Source organism: Acomys russatus, chromosome 30, assembly GCF_903995435.1.
Source record: "Acomys russatus chromosome 30, mAcoRus1.1, whole genome shotgun sequence".
Lineage (NCBI taxonomy): Eukaryota > Metazoa > Chordata > Mammalia > Rodentia > Muridae > Acomys > Acomys russatus.
Genome location: NC_067166.1, coordinates 15,910,688 through 15,936,737, shown reverse-complemented (window position 1 = coordinate 15,936,737; position 26,050 = coordinate 15,910,688). Strand labels below are relative to the sequence as shown.

Sequence of the window (26,050 nt, the reverse complement as noted above, 5' to 3'; positions counted from 1 at the left end):
TCTGAGTGGGTGTCCACAAGGAACCAACCTCGTCTCACCTGCTAGAAGACAGGACAGACTGAACTTATCACACAGATGCACCATGTTTCAGCAATGATCGTTGTCTTTTAAGTTATAGAAAAAAACGTACCCGGCAATAGTATAAAAAGTAGAACCACACCTTTAATCCTAGCACTCAGGAGGCAGAGGCAAGAGGATCTCTAGGAGTTCAAGGCCAGCCTGGTCTACAAAGCAAGTTCCAGGACGGCCAGTGCTACACAGAGAAACCCTGTCTGGAAAAAAAAAAGTAGAAAGATAAAAGCAATCACATTATTTTTTTTCTCACAGAAATGTGATATTATCAGCTTAACTCTCCATATGAAGAAATGCATTATCTTTACCTGATATTTACAGAAAAACTATAAATCCAAAAACTCTGACTACAGATTAGGAAGCATAAAAAGTCAAGCCTGGGTGAAAGATATTTAAGCTTTCACAAAGTCAAAGAGTTGAGACAGCCCAGACATATAAAAGCTGAACTAAGCCCAACAAGAAGTATAAGTCCTAGTATTATCTCTTTATGATAATAAAATAGTAAGAGAAACAAAGCGGAGAATATGTGGCCTAATGAAATTTCAAATATAAAAACAAAATACAGTAAAAATGCAACATTTAAAAAGATCTAAATAAGAAGGTTAGCACTATATTAATGCTAATATTCTAGTTTTCGATTTTTAAGAGAAAAATGTACGAAAAGCAAGTTACATAGCAAGGACTTTCAGCCTTCCAACTTATTTTGAGAGTCCATTCCCTCCTAAGAGACAGATAAGTGTTTTATAGTCACTTTCTACCAGAACTGTAATCTAGTGCAAATACTGAACAAATATAAATGGAATCAAATTACATCTATTTTTAGTAGACTACTGTTTTTCAAAACTGTAAGCCAATCTAAGTGTGAATGTAGGTAGTAGGTATGTTTACCCACTTGAAACAAATTCAGAAAACAAAACAAAACAAAACAAAAACAAACAAAAACAAAAAACTGTTCCCAGGGGCTGGAGAGTGCTCAGCCGCTGGCGCCCTCATTTTGGATTTAGCCTCTACATTTGTATGAATAAATTCTAGTTGTATGTAAGCCATACTGTGGTTTTTGTCATGACAGACCCTGTAGCTCACGCAGACATTAATGTAAACTCAGTATGTCTTCTTAGAGAGCACCAACATTCTAAAGGGCTTAAATTCAAATGATCTCCAGTTCCTAGTAAGGCACAGAGCCAAAAATGTGCAAGCTTGGGACCTCTGCACACTCTCATCCACCTACTATTCATCCACCCACCTATCCATCCAAGTAACCTCCAACGTCACAAAGTGCAGACTCACTGTGTATACTGTTTTTCTAAAATTGCTGTTTATTTCTTTTTTCTCCTTTATGACTTTATGACAGGAAACTCATTCTTACATGGATCTTAGCAATCTCAGCATGCATGGTTTTATTTCCTTATTGTGAATTTTAATGCTTTCACTTAAAAGCACTTTACAGTCTCTCATTAATATGTCTAAATTGTCACTATTTTTACCCTTTTGGGACCAATGGCCTTGGTACCATTATTAAGTTAGTGTTGCCTGAACACAAATGTGTGATACTGATAGCGAGATGACTACTGACTAAGGCAGAGTGCATGCAGCAGACTCTCTGCAGAGGGAGGACTTAATGTCCTGGGCAGGAGACAAGAACAGCACATCTGAAGAACCCTTACTCTGTATGAACAGTACACAATTTAGAACTTACAAATTGTTTATTTCTGAAATGTCACTTAATATTTCCAGTTTACAGCAAGTAACTAAAGCCATGGGCAGTAGGATTGCACAAAAGGAGGATTACTGTATCTACCAAAGGCACACCATGTGCCACGAGGTGGGCCACAAATAAAACCACCATGTGCCACGAGGTGGGCCACAAATAAAACCACCATGTGCCACGAGGTGGGCCACGAACAAAACAACTCCAACCTCTGCTTTCAGGGTGACTAGTTGTGAAAGCCCTTTAATGCCAGCATTGGCCTGTAACAAAGCCCTAGAACAGGCATTTTAAGTGACTATATGGTGGTTTGGGTGTAGGGTTTCTCCTTATTAAAACATGTTTTATAAGCAACTGGCATCCACGGCCTATGAGATCTTGTATCTAGATTTTACATAGTATGAAAAACTTGGCTGGCATCCTGAACAGACACACAAGGATCACAAGGTAAACAAGCAGTGGCTCTGAAATGTGCTGCTGCTTAGTTCTTATTCAGACTGGCAAATGCAAACTAGAAAACAAAACATGTCTAATACCAAAATCTGCTCTACTCCCCCCTCCAGTCCCCCCAGTCCAATCTTAACCTCCCTCTCTTCCTTCTCCCTGGTCCCTCAGGTTTTTAGTCAGGGTATAGCTAGTTAATGCAGGCTGGCCTAGAACTTGTTGGATTATAGTCCACAGTGCTCTGAACTCACATCCTCCTATCTTGGCCTGGGGAGGGTGGGATCACCATGCCTAGCAGTCTTTTATTGTGTTCACCTATCTAGGAGTGCTTATCACTCAGCTCTTTTCAATTCTGTTTTGATCACAATCCAAACTTAGCATCCTTTGGGGATTTTCTTGCACCCTTGACCTGGTTGTTAATATGACTTAGCCAACAACCTAACACCTGTAGCTCTTTGCAGAGCACTGCCCTAATTTTAACATGTTACCATTTACTTTGGTATGATGACTCAACTGTTCTTAGTTCACATTTACAATGAACTTGAATTTAATTTTCCAACACAGCATTAATCATTTTCATGAAAATTGGATGTTTATTCTCTTAACATAATTATTAGTTTTACTTAAATGTACTAAGAGAATTCTTATTTAGTTTATTTTGTCCCTTATCTATCCATGTGCTTATTGCTCACTCTTCCAGTTATTTTGTACATACTCACATATATTCTAAATGCTGTTAGCTGTTGGCAAAAGAATGGAGGACAGGTCTGTATACCCTATTCATAGGTTTGTATATTGCCTCTACTTAAATTCTCAGCACATAAACTTATTTTTATTTAAAAATTTTTTCATAAAATATGTTCTGATTGAACTTTCCCCTCCACCAGCTCTCCCCAGCCTTCTTATGCACCCAACTCCATACCTTTTCTTTAAAAAGAAAACAAAAACAAAAGACAAGAGACACATGCTCAAAAAAGTCACAAACCAAAATATAAAAGCAAAAGATCAGTAAGACAAAAAAAAAAAAAAAAAAAAAAAAAAGAAAGCAAAGAAAGAAAGAAACAAAGAAGCAAAGCAAAATGAGAAATGACAGAGAGACCACAACAAAAAGTCTACAAAACTAGCACTGAGCTCATTTTGAGTTGGCCAACTGATGAGTTTTAACTAAACATTGACAGTGTCCTTCTATGGCACAGTACTCTGTTATAGCCCATCAGGAATCAAGCTATTGCTAAGTTTAAAATCCAGCTTGCAAAACACAACAAAATAAACCACAACAAGTGGGAAACAGCCACTCTCTTCCATAATGAGCCTTCACCAAGGGCCTTTAAATTATAACTAGAACTTTCTTGCTTTACACAATCAAATAAACAGAAACAATGCCTACACATCCTGAAGCTGTCAGGACATTAAACCCTGGCTGTGTCTTTCGTGAGACACGCCATGCTCTCTCCACTCGGGAGGACTTTGAATCTCGCTGCCTGTCCTGAGAAATGGTTGCCCTTCCTTCCTGTCTCCAGCTCATCTCCACTCTCACTTCAGAATCAAGTGGCACCTCTTTCAAAAAGCCGATCAAACTTAGCAAGCAGAAGTTTAATTCTCTAAAAGTGGCTTCTTCGCCAAACAACTGTGGCCTGAATAGGTGTGTTTTGATGACAGCAGTGATCTGTGTAATGTTTTGCAGTTATACTGCTTACACAAATAGTGTCTCCACAGTCATTCTGAGCAGCTGCACTACAGATCACATAGATGGTGGGCATTAGAGACCCAGCATTCAGTAACTGAAATAGTAAAATTATTCCACTTAAACAAAGTACATAATACACAGAGACAAGCTTCCTGACCCTAGAAAAAACTTTTGGCAAAACATGGGACTAATACCCCAAAAAGTTTTCTAAAGGAATATTAAAGGTAGGTGTGGTGGGACCTCAGAAAGCTGAGGCAGGAGGATTCAAAGTTCCTAGCTGGCAACACAGCAAGTTTCAGGACAGTCTCAACTACATAGGGAGAGCCCATCTTGGAAATAATAAACTTTAAAAATACATGACAGAATTAAGAGCCAGAGAGAAAGTTTTATCTCCTCTTTCATAATTCATATCCATCACCTGCATTCAGTCCTTCCTCGGGCCCTTTCTTGTTCTTTTCTTCACTCTATACTTTACCTACATGTGTATTTGTGTGTGTGTGTGTGTGTGTACACACATATACATACACACACACATATGCTGAACATGAGAGAAGATGCAGCTTGTTTTTCTTTCTGAGACTGTATGGCCTCTCTTAATATTAAACATCCTAAGTCCATTCATTTTCCTGTAATGTTTTTAAATTTCATTTTTCTTTAAAGCTGAATAGGATAATATTTTGGTCTTGGCGGTAGGTGAGTTCATAAAATATATCTGATAATGAGCATGTGAAATGTAATGTTTTCATTACATTTCACAGTTTCCAATCCAAATTTCTATTCTAACTATTTAGTTCACTGAATTGTATAGACTTTGAGGCTGGTTAGTTTTGGTGTGTTACATTTTTATTGATTTGTAAATTTTTTAAAAAGCATAAAAAACCAAATTAAGTTTACAGGTAAGTCATTTTCTTGTTTTTGTAGGCTCTCCTGAAAAACTTACGAGAAAAGTAGGGGAAAGGTAATATGGCTCAGCAGTCCCACACATGCCTGGACCACAGATGACAGCACAATGTGTCAGACTTCCAGAACAAAGCTTTGGCTTAAAAAAGCAAGTGGCCCATTCCCTGTTGAAACAACAGCCTATGAACTGACTGGGGAAAAGTGCATTTCTAAGTGTTAGCAGTGGAGCTATTTTTTGGGATAGGAATTTTAGGGGATGACACAGTACTCATAAGGCAGCTTACTTGAGAAGGCATTATTAGCGCTCCTTCTCAGGTCGCTGTGGTGCAGCCTGGGAGGCTGGCACTCACTTCTGACCCTGGCGGGCTCAGCTGACCTGGGGAAGCAGCTTGATGTCTCCAGGTCTCCCCTTCATCAGTTATTAAGTAAGAGGGCTGTATTGGATGCTACAGCTCAAAAAAATTTTTTTTATCTTAAATTCATTTTATTAACAAAGGAAATTAAATTATCAGCACAGACTGATAATTTCCCACTTATTTACAGAGCTGATAACATATTCTGAAGCTGGTCCAAAAGTGCTTACAAGTAGGATTTCCCAGGCCAAATAAATCTGCTCTTGAAGTTTAACTATCGATTTCTCTTCTCCTTACTTGATGTATCTTTCCGCTTTAGGTCTCAAAAGTTGCCGTAAAATCTCCCATTTCTTTGTAAATCGTGATATAATTCATCCCAGTCTGGTGTTTCATCAACTTAACAGTTCTAATTGCCTTATTATCTGCTCTGGTGCAGTAGTAAAGCCCTCGGCATTTCCTTTACCTTACAACCAGGAAACCCCATATATCTATCTCAGCCTTAAGGAGATTACCTCCACCTCATAGATGAGCAGAGCATAAAGACTTAAAGCTCTCTGGAAAGCCAATACAATCTATCACTCTTTAACTGTTTGTCAATGTTTATGCCTATCTCAACTCACGTTTAATGGGGCTTTTTATTGTTATTTTCCACTATAAAATTCTAATGACAACTAAATGTCACTAATTCTCTTCTAAGGCCAGCATACACACCACAGTGGCACCTGAGAGACACAGTGACATAGTAGAAGATGTATGGGTTTTAGGAGCATCAGACTCGTTTCCATGGGTTCAAATCCTAGATGTGACTTTTGCTATCTCTGTGGCTTTATATGCATTATTTGCCACTCTAAACCCTATTCCACATAAAATAGGAAGGCCATTATACAACACAGGAGTGACTATAATTATTGGTATATTTACTGATCCTATGCTGCAAAGACAACAAATATTCAGTATCTTTTAATAATGAACCCCATCTACCCAGGAGCTCCCACTTGACTGGCTTCTAATGTTAAACCGGCTGCTCGATTGTTCAGCCCCGGCACCAACCTCTAGTGCAATGCTGGCTGTACAAATTTGTATAATCTACTTGGTAAGTTACAAACACACTGGCTCTTTTTGTTTGGTTTTGGTTTTTTGAGACAGAGATTCACTAGGTAACGCTTGCAGGCTGGCTTTACCCTCATCATGAAGTCTGGAATGGCCTCTAATCCCAGCAATCCTCTTGCCTCAGACTTCCAGTGTTTGGTAGGAAAGGAACAGAATAGTATCTGCAGTACTAGAACGCACCATGTGTTGGAAAAAGAGTCCATCAAATCTTGTTCCAAGTTTAACATGTGTCTGCATTAGTGTTCTTTGCCATGATACAAAATAAAACCTATTTCTTACTCTGGTTTGGATCAATAGTTTGAAATATGTTGTTCTACAGAAGGCAGTCATTCTTTCACTCTTCCCGCCAATCCTCACCACTACTGAGCCTTTAAAGTTCGGTGTTTCAAATTCAAGATGCTCCCTACTACTGCTCCTCCACACAGTTAATAGAAATTGAGGTTAACTACATTTTATTCAGTCATTTCTCATTTTTTTCCATTATTAGAACCATAGAGGCAAGTAAAAGGCAAATTAAACTCAATTTCTTCACAATTATTTTATATAAGTAGTCAGAATGGATGAAGGCTCAACAGATATTAATACTGCTGTTTCAATACCTGTTTATGCTGCCAAAACAAAAGAAGCAGGTGGTGAGAAGAAAGAATTTAGATGCAAAAAAACATAGGTATTCAATAAATAATTTATAAATGTGCTATGTGAGTAACTTTTCAGAGTTGACTTGGTTTCAAAGTAATATGTCGCATTTTACTTATTTGTAATTCAAAGAGATGATGCACACTTATTTGCAAATTTAAATGCTGGCTTTGCTACTGAACTTAATTCTGTGTCACAAATAGTTTAATTATAAAAGCACTGTACTATAGTTAACAATCACTAACTTCACAGTTGTAGCCATAAAACAGGGAAGATGTCATTTTGAGCTCTCACAATAAATATAAAATGGACTAGACTAGACCACATCATGGCCTGTGCTAATCAGCCTGTAGGAATGCACTATCAAGTAAGGACTGGTGCGGGGGTATGTGGGGGGGGCACTGTTGGCAAAAACTGAACAAGAAAGCTCTGGTGAGCAGCAGTCAACACGGAACAGCCGGTGACATGAATTCAGTGACGCCTCTCCAGGCTCAGGGAACACACCGCAGGCTGGATGGGCAGTGGTGGTAGCACCAGTGGGGAGGCACTAGTTCTCATCTTACATCTTTTCCCACCCCAACTGTTCAAAATTGTTCTCTTGGAAAATATGTTCCCTTGGGAAGACAGACCGATATTTCAAGGCCTGTGGTAGATGCTTAGCTCTGTCAGAAAGATGAGCTTCTGTGTACTCGCTGCTGAGGAAAGGATTAATGTTAGATGTCTTGAAATGTCCTGGTTACCTCTGCTCCTATGGTAGCAAACTTCATATGAAGAGAAGCACTTTCACTCATCTGATTCCCAACTGGGCATTTTACCTTTAGACACACTTCAACTCATTACTCAAGATGTCTTTCACTGAGCTGGGTGTGGTGGCTAAGACCTCTTACCTCAGCACATCAAATGCTCAGACAAGAGGGTAACTGAGATTCTGGGCTTCACAGTAAGTTTCCAAGTTTCCCCAAACTGCAGAACAATACTTCAAAGTTATTCAAAATCAAACAAAAATGTATTTTACTGTTTCAATTATTTCTGAATTATAAAATTGTTGCTAAGCAGGACATTAAACTAAAGAATCTGATTATTATATATAGAAAAAGAATTTATTTTAATGTTATAGGATATATTTGAAATAAAAAGTGACTTGTAATTCTACATACTTGAATCTAATCAAAAGACTAATCCTAGCCAAATTAAAAACAAAATTAAAGCTCCATACTAACTTTAGTGTTTATCATTCCCTTAATTAAGTCAAATGCCAGGATGAGATGTAGCTCACCTGGAAGAGTGCTTGCCAAGCTTTCATGAAGCCCTGTGTTTGAATCCTACCACTCACTATTCAAACCAGGCATGTGGGAGGCACAGGCCTTCAATCTCAACCCTTGTGAGGCAGCAGGAGGACCACTAGTTCAAGGTCATCTCTGACTAACTACCAAGTTCTAGTCCAGCCTTGAACACATAAGATCCTGTCTCAAAAAATAAAAAATCAAATTATAACTATGGTTAAGTCTGTCATTCATTTGCTACCTTGGTGGTCACAATAACAAACTGTATAAGACAGTCTCTCATAAACATTTTCTTCATTTTTATTTTTTTGTTGAGTTTCTTTTTTCTTTTCTGTGTGTATTAGTTTTGAATATTCATAAGAAAGAGAAGAAAAGCATTTTGTACAGTTTTCATTCCTTATAATGTACTGCCAGAAATGTACCACTTGGTCATAGATATAGATTAGGTGCTATGATTTTTACATAAGAATATCTCCTTCAAGGCAGAGGTCTGGAAGCTGGAACTGACAGTGGGTTGGAGGGAAGGTGCCTACTGCTTCTAGAAAGCTGACTTGGGTCAGAGTCAATATAGGCTGGAACTCGAAATCAAGACTAATCATCCTGATTCAGCAGGAGGGAACAATCCAATTACAAACTGAAAGGAATTACTAGCAATGAAGTCTCACTATCAAGCTTTGCACACACACTTTAAGCCAGCTTCTGTTGAGTAAAAAGAGAACAAGAGCCGGGCACGTGCAACATTGAAAAAGACCCATGTGAGAACCACAGAAGCAAACAGACCTGGAGCTGACCCTACCCTGGGGGCTGAAGAAGAGGAAGCTGTGGCAGAACAATTAAAACCTCACAGGCAAACTTAGAAAGAAACACATTGCATTGCTTTGCTTTGCTTTGCTTCATTTTTCAAAACAGGGTTTCTCTGTGTAGCCTTGGCTGTCCTGAAGCTCTCTCTGTAGATCAGGCTGGCCTCAAACTCACAGAGATCCACCTGCCTCTGCCTCCCCAGTGCTGGGATTAAAGGTGTGCACCACTACTGTCCATCAAGAAACGGAATTTTACAAGGAACTCTGGTAAAGAAAGATGACTTCCAAAGTGACTTAACAAGAGGTTTTATAAATGTTTGATGTCTAGAGGTGAGGGCTAATGAGGGAGATGGGTATTTCCTTGGAGTGGTAGGGATGTGGTTCTTTTCACAAGGCATATAAGTCAGATATCCTATGAATAAGTCAGTCAAAAGGACAGAATGAAACCAAGAAGATTTAAATACCTAAAAAAGAATTATCAAAGCCCCCAAATATTTAGTAAAGTCTAAACTCAGTCAAACCACACATCACAGTACTATTTAATCCAGCCAACATTGTTTATCATTTTCTAATACAGTCAGCTTCTTCAAGATAAAATTGTTTTTAAAATCAAGCTAACTCAATGGGTGTGGTGGTGCACGCCTTTAGTGCCAGTACTGGTAGGCAGAGGCAGGTGGATCTCTGTGAGTTCGAGGCCAGTCTGGCCTACAAAAAGAATGCCTGGACAGTCTGGGCTCTGTTACACAGTCTCAAAAAAGTAAACCAAAAGAAAAAAATCTGTTTTAATGTTCAAAATTAATTTATTTGATATGTGCACACATATATGCATGCCCCACAGCATATGTGTGAAGGTAAGAGGACAACTTAGGGGAGTCTGTTCTCTCTCTCCTTCCACCACCATGTGGCTCAGGGACAGAACCTCGGCTGTCAGTCTTGACAAGTTTCTTTACCTGCAGAGGCATTTTTGTTGGTCCAACCTAACTCTATTTGCATTACACTTGGAATTATTATGAAAACATAGAACATCTATTTTAAAATGCTATAAAAAATAATGCACAAATAAAAATTCAAGATAGCGTTCTAACTTACAGAGAACAGGCATTAAGGGTCACTTAGCATGTTTTTAATAAAGTTACATTTTTGTTTTTGTTTTTTGTTTTTTTGTTTTGTTTTGTTTTGTTTTTGGTTTTTCGAGACAGGGTTTCTCTGTGTAGCCTTGGCTGTCCTGGACTCACTTTGTAGACCAGGCTGGCCTCGAACTCACAGCGATCCGCCTGCCTCTGCTTCCCAAGTGCTGGGATTAAAGGCGTGCGCCACCACGCCCGGCTTAAAGTCACATTTTTAAACTCTCCTCATATACATATTGATATGCCCGATTTTTCAAGTATCTGAGAAAAAACACAGCAGCCTTTATTCCTCATGTAACTTCTACACAAAACTGATAGCAATCAGAATGCAAGCAAAGTAACATTAGTTCCAACAGCAGCAAGAGCACTGGAGAGCACAGGGAAGCTACACTTTCAGCAGGTACTATGGAAAGCACACAGGACATAAGAACCAGACACAGCAGGCCGCTCTCCTAGCTCACTGATGTACCAAAGGCTTAGGAAATGAATATGAAAGTGCTAGTCGCTCTCTAAAAGGCTAACGCCTATTAACAGCTTAACGCAGGCCGCAGTAGGGGGTTAATGTGTTGTTGTCTGAATCACTTTCATCAGTTTAAGTACCTATTAGTCCTTATTAGCAATGTGCTAGCAAGGTGCTATTGGTCTTTTAGAGTTTTGTCTGCTGCTTCTTATTCTATTTGGCCAGAGAGATACTTTGGCAACCATGTTTGAAACATGAACTCATGAGTTTCCGCCTGTATATTTGCTAGATTTGACATTTCTGCTTTTATGTTGTGCTTCAAAGTGATTTCTCTCTTCAGGACTATATTCAGAACTAAGGTAACTTAAGTTATTCAGTATACCTGAACGTCCAATTAGCTTTTATGATTTTTGCTGTTATTTTTTTTTAATGAGTTCTCATTGTTTCGTGGGCTGCTTTTGAACTCCTGGACTCATGTGTCCTTTTTAGTCTCATATCCTAGGAAGTTGGGATTATAGGCCACTGCTATGCCTAGCTTATTCTGTAATGTTTAATAATATCAAAATACTGTCCACAATTTCCTCGAAAGGAAAAAACAAAATGAGTCTTTTCGTAACTAAAGCAACACACATGCAAATTCCCCCAAGTGCAATCACTAACATCTAATGGCTTATTTATTTTCAAATAAAGCAAATGATGTCATAATTCATTGTTTAAAAACTGAAGTTCAGGGCTAGGAGTATAGTTCATAACTATTAATTGTCTGTCATGCATAAAACCCCTGCATTAGATCCCTACCACCACCAAAACACACACACACAGATAAATAAAACAGAAAATAACTAGGGCAGAAGTCTGCTCTACTCACAAGCTCAAGACCTAAAGTTTGAGTGAAAGCTAAGACTCAGAAGCAGAATGCCCCCAACAACAGCTGTTTGTAATTAGCTGAGTAATCCTGAGCAAAGTCATTATCCACCTTCTTGCCAGTGAGACCCTAGAAACAGGAGACTATGTAACAGTTTCTCAGTGGTTCCTCTACTTTCCTCTTGTGAAATGATTCAGAAAGGAAGTTCATTTAAATAACTGAATATATCAGCAGGCCTAAGTTGTTCTTAGATTTTTCAGCCATGTAGAAGGTACTTCTCAAAAAACAAAACAGAAACAAAAACAAAAACTAAACATGCTTGGGCATTTTATACTGTTCTACAGTTTTAGACCAGAAAGCATTAAATTGCATGGTAATAAAATTCTCTATTAAGTCATTACAAGTTTTATAAACTGCTATACTCGTCCGATGGCAATTGATCAATGTCTCCCATTACTTAAAATATATACAGTTTTGAACCAGTAATGCACTTGTATGAATTTATTCTATATATAATACTTAACTGTAAGAATACAAGAATATTCATTATAAAAGTTTCCAATAGTAAAATACTGAGAATAATATACTTTTAAATGTCTATTAAATTTTTTTAAGTGACATATGCCCACACAGAGTCTCTGGAAGCCATAGAGAGGAACGAGGCTACTCTTTATGCTCTAAACGCAAAGCACAAGAAGAATAAAACAACATACAAACGGTGCCAATGTTGGCATAAGCACCTCTGCATGGGTAGAATATCTCATACACTATACTACACACACACAGAGTACACTATACTACACACACACACACACAGAGAGAGAGAGAGAGAGAGAGAGAGAGAGAGAGAGAGAGAGAGAGAGAGAGAGATGGGTGGATGGACGGACGGACGGACGGACAGAGGGGCAGACAGTAATTGATGCTGGCTATTTATACCTTTGGGATTTGGGCTAGGTGTTTTAAAGTATGTTAAATTAAAGAGAAAAAAAGACTGAGACACTAACTGTGTTCTCAGGAACTTGAGAGGTTAGAAGGTATTCATTCCACTTGAGATCTTTTAACAACTTTTTGTATGTGTCAAGTCTCTGGGAATATCCATGACTTCACAGAACTTACATGCTAATAGGAACTAATATATAATATTATGGTGTCTCAGAGAGTCTAGTCAAACTATAATCAAATTACTGATGATCCCAAACTTCCTATCACTATCTAGAAATGAACAAGGTCTAGGTTCACTCAAAATAATAGCAATAACCAAAGGCACCAAACAGATATAAGCACAAGCTATCAAGGGCAAGAACAGCCAGGGACACGTTACCTGATGGCAGTCACATCAGACTAAGACAGGAGAGAGAGAAACATGACACAGGTGGCTCACCTGCTCTCCAGCTACAGATTCCGCTTAACCCCAGCACTCCGAAGTTCAAAACTCAACTGGGCTGCTACTAGTTAGACAAAAACAAAACAAAACAAACAAACAAAACGTTGAGGGGAGGGAGGTAAGCAACAGAACACCATTCACCACTCACAGATTACATGTATGCTTTATCTGAGTATGTCTCTGTTGTAATGAGGAAAAACTGAATTCTAATCAAGGAAAGCCTCCTAAATCATTACAATCTTTCTTGGCGAAGTGATGACTCTTCTAACTCTAACTTTAGAAGCTAAAATAGGGGGCTAAAACAGGTAAGGAAGAGCTGTGAGGAGGAGGAGGAGGTTGGGATTACAAGTTATCTGTCTTTCCACTTCTTTTCTTTTTCATTCTCCCAATCAGAGAACACTGAACTGGACAGAGAGAGATGGCTCAGGAGCTAAGAGCACTTAACTCTGGTTCCAGGGTGTCTCACACCCTCTTCTGACTTCCATGAGTACCAGGCATGCACGAGGCACACATATATACATACAGGTATAATATTCACACGCAAAGTAAAATAAGTAAATCTAAAATTAACATTAACTAAAGAGAGTGGTGCACACCTGTGGTCTCAGCTTCTTTACGAACTGAGGCAGGAAGTTGACTTGAGCACAGGAGCTTGATACCATCCTGGCGAACATGGTCAAACAATCACTTTAATACTAAAACACACAACTATTCTTCAAAACAAAAAGCAAAAGGCAAAGTCAAGTGGTAAGATCACTCCTATTTTTTTCATTGCTCCACACTTCACTTACGGAATTGGGCAGGTGGTTCAACCAGAGAGTCTGATCTAAGGCTGGGAGAAGAGCTCTTCCCTCGCAGGAGCAGTTGTGACAGGGATGCCAGCTAATTTTCCAAAACTGGGCAGGCCAGGTCTAAGGCTGGAAGATGGCACACGTAAGTCTAGGGGTGGTAGGCACGCCATGAGTTCTGACCAACGCATAAGGCAGCCTTGTTGTCTGGATGTTCAAGAAAGTGGCTGGTGGGGAATCTGCTTGAAAATTAGTAAGTGGGGATGGGTTTTGCTTGACAAACGCAGACAGCATTCTGTAGCTTGTCCGCTATCAGGGGGACTAGTGTGCTGCTCCATTTCAACATCAACAGCTATGGTATCTACAGCATTAATCCAAAGCTTCAATCACAGCACCCACTCTGCTGTTAACACCAGATTGTTTGTTTCTCTTTAACCTATTACTAGAAATGCTAGGATAACTTAAAAACATAATAAAAATACAGGAAATAATATCAAATTTCTGACTTAGATGTTTCCTTATTTCAATGGGCCACATACAATCAGATATAAACAAATGGAAATACACACTTTGCTGCTGGTGATAGTGGGACAGGCAGAGAAGAGTAAGGGTGTGCTAGCAGTAACAATGACAGAATCCAATGTATTGGGCTAAAAAACTTAAAACACCATGCATAAGAATTCAGTCTTGCTAGGTAGTGGTGGTGCACACCTTTAATCTCAGTACTTCAGGAGGCAAAGGCAGGTGGATCTCTGTGAGTTTGAGGCCACCCCAGTCTATGGAGTGAGTTCTAGGACAACCAGTGCCTCACGGTGAAACCTTGTCTTGAAAAACCAAAAAAGGAGGATGATGAGGACGAGGAGAATTCAGTCTTTCTCTAGAAATGCTATGTCAGTCTTAACAGTAAGGAACCATAAATCAGAACTAACAACAAGAAAAAGAATCTGAGATGCTTCAGCCGCAGCTGCTCTCCTCTGCTGCTTGAGCAGCACCAGCACCCGGCCCATGAGCTGGCAGCAGCCCGCTGGTCCCTGCTCCACAGTCACCACGTGCAACCAAAGGTGGTGATCAAAACTGCAGATGTGTCAGAAGAGATGCAACAGGGCTCGGTGGAGTGCGCTACTCGGGTGTTGAAGAAATACAACATAGACAAGGATATTGTGGCCCATATCAAGAAGGAGTTTGACAAGAAGTACAGCCCCACCTGGCATGGCATTGTGGGGCGGAACTTCGGTAGCTATGTGACACATGAAACCAAACACTCCATCTACTTCTACCTGGGTCAGGTGACCATTCTTCTGTTCAAATCGAGTTAAAAGCATGCACAGTTGTCTAAATTAACAGAAGTAGCTACATTCTGAGACCTGTTCCTATTGTTCAACCTGTTGTAAAACCGCATAGCCCCTAGAAATACTCAGGGTACAGCTGTGAGCAAATGAACACGAGCGAGGAGACTGCAGAGACAGCTCTGTCAGTAACGTGCTTGCTATGCAAACTTGAACTGAGTTCAACCCCCAGGACCCAAGTGAAAGAGCAAGGTAGCTCTTTCAGGGCCTCACTAGCCAATCAGCAGAGCCAAATCTGAGAGCCTAAGACCCAGTCTCAAAACTAAATGGATGGTGCCTGAGGAAAGCAAACAAGCCCACCCTCTCCCCCAACCACCTCCACACCAAGATTTTGAAAAAGGTAAAATATGTCCTAGCAGTTCTATACACATTCCTCTACTTTACAGAACCCCAGAAAAGGCTTAGCAACCCCAAGGAATCCCCAGAACACACTGAAAATCTCTGGTCTGGCTTAGTGACTGGAACTGTAAGGAGTGGAGTGTGGCTTCTGGAAACTGCAATCCTGTAACACAAAGACGGGGTCATTCTCTCTGTGTCACTGCCACTTCTCCAGCCCCAATCCTACTCTTCTTATGCCTAGACAGCAGCAGTCACAGTCTGTGGCACCAGGCACTAAGTCAAGCTTCTCTCACTGAGTCTGCAATGCTTTCAGTACACTGGCTGGCCAGCAAGCCTCAGGGCTTCTCTGCCTCCTCTGCCTCCTGGCGCTGGGTTTACAAGCACATGGACCAGTGGCACTGATGCTGGAGGCTAAGCGAGGTCCTTAGAAACTGAATGATCGCTCCCACCTCTAATTTCTTTTTAAACCTGAAACAGTGGGCCTACTGATGAGGGGAACTTAGCAACAGGCAGGTAAACACAAACATAAACAGACAAAAACCTCATTCAACTAGAGTCAGAGACAATAGAGATGGTGTTCTAGCTTACTACATAAAACTGCAAGACCATTTTCCTTAAAAAATTTTGATTTTTCGGCCGGGCGTGGTGGCGCAAGCCTTTAATCCCAGCACTTGGGAGGCAGAGGCAGGTGGATCACTGTGAGTTCGAGGCCAGCCTGGTCTACAAAGTGAGTCTAGGACAGTCAAAGCTATCACAGAGAAACCTTGTCTCGAAAAACAAAAAACAAACAAACAAAAAAAAATATTGATTTTTCTATAACAGATTAGGATTTATAACAATGAAACAATGTTGAAAGTTGCTGGTTTTTACGTAAATCCCTAGTATGTTTTATATATCATGCCATCTTGAAGAACTCACATTGAAGGTTGTTACAGCCACTGTTTCTCTCCTACTTTTGGTTATAAAGTCAACAGTTTCAGACTCTTAGCTGGAACCCTGTCACATGAACTTTTTTCTAGCTTCTATCATTTCTTAACCAAGCTGGCAAATAACACACCTATTTTACAAAAGCCATTAAACACTATCTCTTTGACTCCTGAAAAGAACTGCTTAGCCTTAAAAAATTCTTTATATATTTTAACATAATACAGAGTCCTTGGAATTTAACATTAGGTTTCAAAATTATACTACTGTATTAAGTGTGAATGCACTTCAGAGGAGTTACAGGCTTCAGAGGTTTTATAGAGTACAGTACAGTTATCTCAGAGAATAACTTTCTACTAAAAGTATAGCAGTATTATTTAGAGACTAGAACATTCACTGTTACACAAATGTCTACTTGCTTCATTATCCTTTACAAGGTCTGTAATGGGCCAACTCAGAACACGAACATATGTGTACACACACACACGCACACACGCACGCACATAGATGCATTAAGAGAGCCACAAATACTCTTTGTTCAGGAGTCTCAAAACCAGAGAATTCAGTTAAAAGCAAAGCCCCGAGGAGGCTCTATCAACAAGATAATCCAGCACTAAACCATGAACAGAGCAAGATGGTGATACACTTGCCAAGAAAGCCTGCTGACCTGAGTTGGATTCCTGGAAATCTCTTAAAGGTGGAAGGAAAGAAATGACTTCATAAAGCCTGACCTCCACATGAGCGCCCTTCTCCCAACATACATAAACACATGTGGGTATATACAGCAATACATTAAAAATTGGAATAAATATAGGGATGTCTTCTAGCAATGGTAAATCACAATGATTTTTGGAATTAATGTTCTCTAAAATTCACTCAACTAATTACTACCATCATAAACCTAAGTACATAAAAGAATGCAACTGGCCTTGCCTGGGGTGTTAATGATATGGATACAAGGTGTTTACTCTATTTAAAAAAAGGGGGGGGGGGGCTTGCTGGGGTTTGGAACCAGAAAATTACCACCTCAGCTTCATCACAGTCCCAGAAACTACCTAATCATGCTAGCCTCCCATTCTTTCCCTCTCCAAGGCCAGTTAGGCATTGACCAAGTAACTATGAACCAAGATTTTATCACAATTAAAAAATAATAATAATAATCAAGTTCTGAGTTCTGTCCTGGAACCCATAGCCATTTGTTCTCAGAAAAACAACAACACTGCTGCAATGGCTTGTATATTTCCTTCTAAAATTCTTGTTGAAATAATCACCAGTGCAAGTATTAAGAAGTGAGGCCTTTAGAAGTTGATCAGGTCATAAAGGTTCCTCCTTTGTAAAAGATCTTATAAAGCAGCTTCACATACGGCTGACCCTCCCTTGCCCTTTTGTCACAGCACTCAATGTACCACTTAAGTGTTAGAAAAGGAGACCCCAGGTCTCTAAACCTATGAAAAATATACTTCTATTATTTGTAAATTGCCTAGTCTCAGATTTTTTTGCTAGAGCAGTACATACCAAGACAGGTGTTATTGACAGTAGTTAACATGTACTAAACACTTGCTACCTATCAGGCTTTTGAGCTGAGATTCAGTTATCTTAATTTTCTTAATAACAACATGAAAAAGAATCCACTGTCAATATTCCACTTTTCAGCTAAGAAAAATGGCGCTTTCAAAGGCTAAGTAACTTTCCTAGGGTCATAGAAGTAATGTGGAGTGATGGCATCTGGGGTTCTGACTGCCTAACTCTCACAGAAGAAATGATCCAAGCAATTATTATGCAATAATCCCAATATTTCGGTGGCTTTCAATTACTGATTAGATCAAGTACAAAAGCCCTGCAGAGGAAGCATCATTCGCCCCTCATTTGTTCATTGCAAAGAACTTTCACTGCACATTAGGTCTTAACACCACACCAGATGTTTCAGAACAGTAAGACATTCTGCGAGGCTGATAAGTCTTGTGACAAAGGCAGATCCATGACAAAACAGCCAAGTTCTCTAGGTACAGAACAGCATCCTAACAGGATGTTACAGTGTTCTATACATCTATGTTAGAAATGAGAAACTAGAATAGAGAGGCCATACCTCTAAGCACCTATATTTTATCTTCTAGTCTATATTCTAGAAATGTAGACGGCCTCTACTAGCATAATTTTGCAACCTTACTACAGTTTCAACATTTCTACCAAATATAATGTACAATAAAAACGCATACACTATATACACATATGCACATACCCTGTGCACAGATACATATGTGGAAGGGAGGAGAGGGGCTGAGCAAGCAAGAAAAGAGTACAAGATCCTTCCCTTCCTAAGGCAATCTGCAGACCATATTCTGTGTTGGGAAAATCATGGTCATGAGTGGCTTGGCTTTTCCCTTTCCAGCTTGAAGAGACATATGGCTGCAGGTTGCTCAGCTCCTGCTTGCCAAGTAGTTGGCAGGGGGAGGTGAGGAGTTGACCACCTGCATTCCACTTTGACACTGCCTCTGACTAAGACTTTGGATGAACGCATCACAAAACTTCAAAGAGAGGCTAAAGTTCACAGAGAAATTTTAAAGGAGACACTGTCCATCCTGGTTGACTTTAAGTCAAACCAAAGAGGTATGGTACAAAAGAACAAAAGGAAAAGAGAAAGCTGGCAAAGTTACAGGACTCATTTACAAAGCTGTCTTTAGCCTTTCCCACACAGTCCCCAGCATATTTCCATCCATAATCACTTGAAATACAAGAAATGTACCAGAAGCCAAAGCTTAGGAAGTAAATCTTTTTGTCTACCCAACTATGTACATTCTTCATGTTTTATGTCACTATATAAATATTTAAATAAGGATTTTACTTACATTTTGTTTCCAGTTCCTGCTATGTAGTATATGCGCGCGTGTGTGTATGTGTGTAGACAACACACTATATGCAAACTCTAGAAGATGGCATAGTTTGGGAACAGTGTTTTATTATATATATATATATATATATATATATATATAATGTCCCCACAGGTTCCTGATGTAAAATTCTATAATGAAGGCTTGTAGATTTGTAATTATGGTGTGTCAGCTACATTTAAACAAGAGTGTTAAAAGATTGTTAAAGTTAAAGCAATACAATTGCAGTGTGAATTGTCCTAGTCTCATTCTAATCTACTGGTGTCACTTTCGTTTAATCAGAGGAAAACTATGGGGCAATGTCAGTGAGATTTCTAATACCTTAACATTCTTTCTTCACACTGGATTTTAAGCTATTACCAATCTAAAATGGTTATAAAAAGATATATTCAAGAAGGTATTTTTAATCAATTAGTTCATCCACCAGTGGGCTAGTTTATCAGCCTTTACTAAAAGTTGGCTTTAAAGTTGTAAGTCACCTTTTAAGTTAAATAGATTAAAACATTTTTCCTTGTAGAATTTCTTGAATTTGTCATGTGTCTAATAACAAACTTATTTTATAAATACAAATCCAACTTGGAAATGTAGAGTAGACAAAAGCCACTTAGCTAAAATACACCTTGCCACAGAATCAAGAAAACAAGTCCAAATTTTTCTCTACTTTAGTGAAAATATTCTCCAAACAATACAGAAAAGAAGCCACTATGGCAAGGGTTCGTATTCATACCATACATTTTAAATTAAGTAAGACCGTATACAGGTTGATAGTAAATAGGTGTGTTACCAACAACCTCCAAATAAATTACAACATATACAAAACAGAGCTATGGGAGCTCGGCACAGAGAAGGTGACCAGTCATCTTAGTTTCCCTGGGATGTCTCCAGTTTTAACAAAGAATGTTCCACATCCTAGTAAATTTCAATCCAAGAAAATTAGGACAACTGATGCCACCTGTGTATCAATGGACACACACAGATAGATAATAATTTTACAGATCTTCTGGGAATTTCACAGATCTATCTGAGAATATTATTTGGTCATTCCCTGCAAGGGTAGCCGGATTAGCTGTGACAGATCACAGATAACCTGTAAATCTAGTAATCTGAAAAAAGTCTAAATCATTAAAAAGGGCCAGCCAGACTGTGCAAGCTAGCTTCTATCAACTTGACACACTAGACACCCAGGAAAAGGGAAACTCAATTAACAAAGTGCCTCTTTGAGATAGACCTGTAGACACTTTCTTGATTAATGACTGACACTAGACAACAAGCCCCCCTCTGGACAGGTGGACCTGGGCTGCATATGAAAGCAGACTGAACAAGCCATGGAAAGCGAGGCAGTAGAGCACTGCTCTGTGGGCTCTGCTTCAGTTCCTGCCTCCAGGTTCTTATCTGAGTTCCTGCCTTGGCGTCCCTCAGTGACGCCTGCTACCTGGAAGATGAAATAAACCCTATCCTACTCACATTGCTTTTGGTAGTGGTGCTTATCATAGCACCACTAAGTAACAAGCCATAGCAACTGTAACTATCAGAGCAAGAAGCAGTAACTAACACACAGGCCAATCTACCAACAGTGTCCACTACTGTCCAAGTACCACTTAACTGAAACACATTCACACCTGAGTTGTTCAGATTTCGGAGTGTTTGTATAAACTTACCTGCTGAAATATCCTAACTCCAAAACTGGAAGCTCTCCAAAATCTGAACATGTTGAATGTCATATCAGCACTCAGTTTTGGATTTCTAAATAGTCTGAATTTCAGACTTTCTAGTTAGGGATGGTCAGTCTGTATTGAGTCACATGTTAGCGAAGTTGACCATGCAGAGAAATGTCATATAATTCCTCATATCTAGTGCACATATCTATTTTCACAGTCTGAATTAAAAGAAAAATGTCATTGTGACGGAGAGGGCACACTTAAGGATCCCTCTCTGTCAGAATTGTGGTACCGGGTTAGCCTTACTGCTGTCCAGCTTTCTCAGTAGGTGGACTCTTCCCTGTCCCCAGTGATCTCGTCTCCTCCGACTTGTTACTGTACGAGGCACCACTTTTCTGGCACAGGGGCACTGCGACGCTCTTGCTTACTTTCCGCCTGTGGTGGTGTGAATGAGAACGCCAGGATTGTTCTGGGCCTTGTGTGAGGCTGTGTGTCACTGAGGGTAAGTGTTGAGGTTTCAAAAGCCCACACCAGGCCCAGTCTCGGGTGTTCTCTGCCTCCAACCCGACAGTAGAGTTGAGCTCTCCACTCCTGTTCTAGGGCCATGCCTATCTTAGCTATAGCCTCACCCCACCATGATGGCCAAGGATTCACCCTCTGAAACTATAAACAAAGCCCCAATTAAATGCTTTCTTCTCTACGTTGGCTTGGTCATGTTGTCTATTCGCAGCAACTGAACAGTAACTAAGACACCAGCTAAGGCACTACACCTGAAACTCACGTTTACTTCATTTAAAACACAGGCTGGGTTACCACCCATTCGACTGCCTTCATTGACCACTTTGCCAGCACAATCAAATGACCATCTTGTACTCACTGCATTATCTCCCTGATGCCAACCACCATCTATTTAACTGCCTGTTTCCATACTCACTTAACTTTCAACCTCTCAGTCCAAATCCCTTCCTAAGTCCACAACTGGAGACTTCTAAATCACAATTGCTGTAGCAGATTAGCTTCGCAGACTAGCCTATCCAAAATGAACTCTAGGACAAAATCCTAGAATACAAAATCTAGTGGCTCTCAACTTTGAGAGGGAAAACTAAATGAAGCAGGGTTACGAATGACTTTAAACCACTTCTTCCAAATAAAGCTGTGGCTTCTGAAGAGAAATGAAATTACAGAAAACAAACAACTGACTAGAAAAATGAGTTGAGAATAGAAGCTGGTCTTGAAACTATTCTTTTAAAAAACCTAATGTCATCGGGCATAGTGACACACACCTTTAATCCCAGCACTGGGAGGCAGAGGTAGGTGGATCACTGTGAGTTCCAGGCCAGCCTGGTCTTCAAAGTGAGTCTAGGACAGCCACAGTTACACAGAAAAACTCTGCCTTGAAAAACCAAAATTAGTTAATTAATTAAAAATTTAAAAAAGAAAACCCAAATGCCCAGGGCTGATAGGATGTCTCCGCAGATAGAGGTATGTGTTCCTAGTCCCACATGGTAGAGAGTGGAATCCTGAAAACTGTCCTCTGACCTCCATACCTGTGTTGTGGCACAAACGTCCCTACTCATAGACATTTAAATCAATCATTTTTTTTTAAGTACAACAAATCCAATGAACAGAATCCCTTTCATAAAACCAAGAACATTCTTGAATCATAAGACTAATTAAGAAGCCTTTGAAACTAAATGTGGAGGGAAAAACAGCATACCTTTAAGCTCTAAGCTCTTTTTATTATAAAAATGTAACATACACAGACGATCACTCTTCCCTGACAATATCTGTCTCATTTATGCTCCTTTTTTGAGTGAGATAAAGTATAAAATTACACTTTAGTATATTAACACAGAGAATCATAGTAAAATAAGTTTTCAGGAAAAATAAAGAAGTAATAATATTTATGGATATAAACACTATATAGCAAGACAAAATATGAGCAATCAACAGGTGATAAATTTTAAGTTTAAAAGTATATGTCCCTGTTTTCCAATATCTAAGAAATGCTATACCTAAATGTCAACAGATGAGCCATGGAAGAAAGGCATGATAGGCATTTTCATCAATTTATATAAGCATTTTGAGATTATGGTAAATTATGAAAAAGTTTCATGAAATTAATTTACTGAAATATGAACACCAAAGTTAAACTTTGATAATATCTTATTAGGCTGCAAACAAAACTCTATGTACTTCCAGGGAGTTTAGGTAATCTTCTAAGAATGTGTGAAAGTCTCACAAGCTAATCCTTAATTACTTAAATGATACCTTGTCTAGCATGTGTATTGTAAGGCTATAGCTACTTGAGCTAGAATTTACATAATAGTATATAGACTAGGAGGACGATAAATATCAAGGACACATGGGAAAATATTACAAACTATTTCTCATGACCTCTATTTTAAAGCAGTCTCTTACACATTTCTGGCAAATAGGCAATATGCTAAGGCAAATGGCACAGTCAAAGAAAGTCTGGCAAAGGAGAACAGAACTGTGGGCCGAGGGATGGTGTGGGTTATTTGTATTTTGGTTATGTATCTCACTCCCCCCCCCCCCCCATTATGACAAAGTCTAAAGCTCTAAAGCGTTATCAAAGCACTATTTACCTGCCAGACACTGTATCAAACAGCATAGCACAAACTTCTTTCAGTAACAATGCAGGGAGAATTTGGACTCTACCTTCCAAAATCAGTTAAAGAGGCACAGTGCAACGTGATATGTTCCCGAAAACATAAAAACAATGGCAGAATCAAGATTTGAAAGACAGTCACAGTTCAGAGCCGACTCTGCCCTTCCCTACCACTCACACCATCTCCTAACTGCCTTTGCAATAAAAGCTTCCAAACTACTGTGGGAAGCGCTAAAACTCAGGAGCAGTGTGGCAAAAAGCGATTCTCTTTTATGGATTGTTCTCCCTGTGTAAGACCCATAAATCACAGAGAGATGGGCCACCAGGAAAAAGTTGTCCCCACCGCAGAACGGCCTTCTTCATAAGGAGCCTGTGTGTCTTTCCCCCTGGAATGCTTCACAGTTTGATCATTTTGGGTCTGAACAACAACAAAGAACTAGTTCCAATGAGCACTTAAGTATGTACTAGCAAGCAGTCGGGAATCAAAGCACACCCCAAGATTGGCCTACTCTTGGGAAGCAGTATCCCACAGCCCTGGGGCGAGCGAGCTTCGGGAAAGAAGAAGGCAGAGGTACTCAAGTTCACGCCCCAGTTCCCAAAGTCTGGGAGTCAGCCATATCGGGGTACAGGGCTCCGCCACCGTCTCCTCTCTGGGTGAGTGAGTGCTCTCGGCGTCCCTTAAACTTGTCCAGTGCACCCGAGGCCAGGCCAGGGTGGACTCCGCCTCCCTAAGGCGAAGTTGAGCGCGAGCCGCCGCCCGGCGTGCATGCACAGGCCGAGGCCCTCCAGGGCAGGCCGCCTTCCTCCTCCGAGCCCGCGGGCATCGAAGACGACTCCGAACCCCGCACGGAGGGCAACCGGGACGCCGTCGAGGTCGCCCCGAGTCCCGTACCGAGGGCGGCAGGGACAGCGCCGAGGGCGGCTCCCTGCCAGAGCTGGCCCAGGCGTGTGCCGCCCCTCCTGTCCCGCCCGCCGAGGCCTGGAAACCGCGGCCGCCTCAGGCCTATGCTCCGCCCGGCCTCCCGGGAGGTGAGGAGAGAAGAGCAGGCGCAGGCCGTGGCGCCGCGGGCCGTTCCTTACCGCTTCACCACGCCGGTCTTGATCTTGATCTGTCTCACGCGAGGATCGGCCATGGTCCCTAGAGCGCCGCAGGAAGGAGGGGCGGGATTGCGCGGTGCGCAGGCGCAGAAGGCGCGGTGGAGTGGGCGTGGTGGCGAGGAGGCGCGCATGCGCAACCAGAGAGCCCCGCCCCGTCCTGCCTGGAATCTCTGACCCCAAGGCTGCTGATACCTACAGCTCAAGGCTGCCAGTGCTTCCAACCAACTGTTTCTCCCTAGGCCCCTTGTGCTTGGACAGCCCACTTGATTTGTACACAAGTTGCACTTCTTTTTCCCAGTCTCCATAGTCTGAGTTAAGAAACTTTTTGTTCCTGAGAAATTGGGCAGGATTATCTGCTTAATAGTATGACCTAGAAACTAACTGTTACCAAAGATAATTTTGGTTCTCGTTGTCTATTGTCAAGTAGAGAAAGCTTTCTATGTTTGACGAAATAAAGTATCATGCTGGCAGTCAAAAGAAATCGTTAGTCTCTCCCTAAAACAACGGTTGTAGGGTGCTATTTGAGTTTATGAAAAGAGGACTCTGGTGGGTAAAGATGTTCCTCTTATCCTACCACTGTGCCAAGGAGAAAACAGTACCGCAAACAGCATTAAAAACATTGCACCTACTGGGCCCAGAGGGCAGTAGCTCTTTCCTCCAAACCTGATAACCTGGGTTCAGTCAACACGACTCAAAACGGTGGACTGAAAGAATAAACTTCTGCAAGTTGTCCTTTGACCTCCACAAAGGCACTATGGCATGCAAACACACACAGAAGCACTCATGTGTACGAAATAAATGTTTCTCTTTTTGTTTTTTAAGTTGCACTTTGAGACCAGCTAGCAGGAAACATTTGAAACAGAAGTTACTATTGTTTGTCCAACGGTGTAAAAAAATGCCTACACTGGCAACAAAATAGCGGAATCCGATCCACAGAAAGACCACACTGGAAATTTCTCACTCAGGAACTCCTGTAGGACTTCTCTGGTCATTTCTGCTGGATGTTGTAAGTACTTGGGTTGCTGATATTATCTATTTGCTACCTGCTATTTGTTCATCTACTTTTTCTTGCTGCATACTTAATGAACTCAGTCGTTTGAAAGCAAAAGTGGATCATTTTCATATCACCACCACTATGTATCTTAAATATGTAATGTTATATAAAAAAAAAAGAAAATCCCAAATCACTTAATTTTACCAATGAAGACTCGGGAGCCAAAACCTGCTAGCTGAAAGAAGAAGAGAGAGCACCCAGCCGACCTTCCTACTCAGCTCATGTCCCTAAGGAAAAAGCCAAATACCAAAATCTCAAAGTTAAAAGCCCAAAAAGGCAAAATCTAACCAAAAGCCCAAGGCCAAAAGCTCCTGACAAACCCAGGAGAAAAAAGCCAAAAGCTCTTTCTTCTTCTCCACACGGTCTTAAATACCCTTCAACTCAAAGGCCCTCCTTTCTCTTTAATCTCTGTCAGCTGCTTTCTTGCTCTAACTCTTGACCTAGGGTTAACTTTATTAAATCCTGTGTACAGATAGCTCTTGGAGTAAAGGTGTGTG

General features: G+C 40.4%; 1 protein-coding gene across 1 annotated transcript in view; it reads right to left on the bottom strand.

Moving 5' to 3' along the window:
• The window catches only part of Tbca (tubulin folding cofactor A), a 51,453-nt gene extending 26,812 nt beyond the window's left edge, over positions 1-24,641 (bottom strand). The window contains exon 1 of the mRNA XM_051172247.1: positions 24,482-24,641. Within this exon, the coding sequence (XP_051028204.1) occupies positions 24,482-24,630 (149 nt within the window). The 5' untranslated portion in view covers positions 24,631-24,641. The remainder of the gene's footprint in view (positions 1-24,481) is intronic.
• Between the last annotated feature and the right edge of the window lie 1,409 nt (positions 24,642-26,050).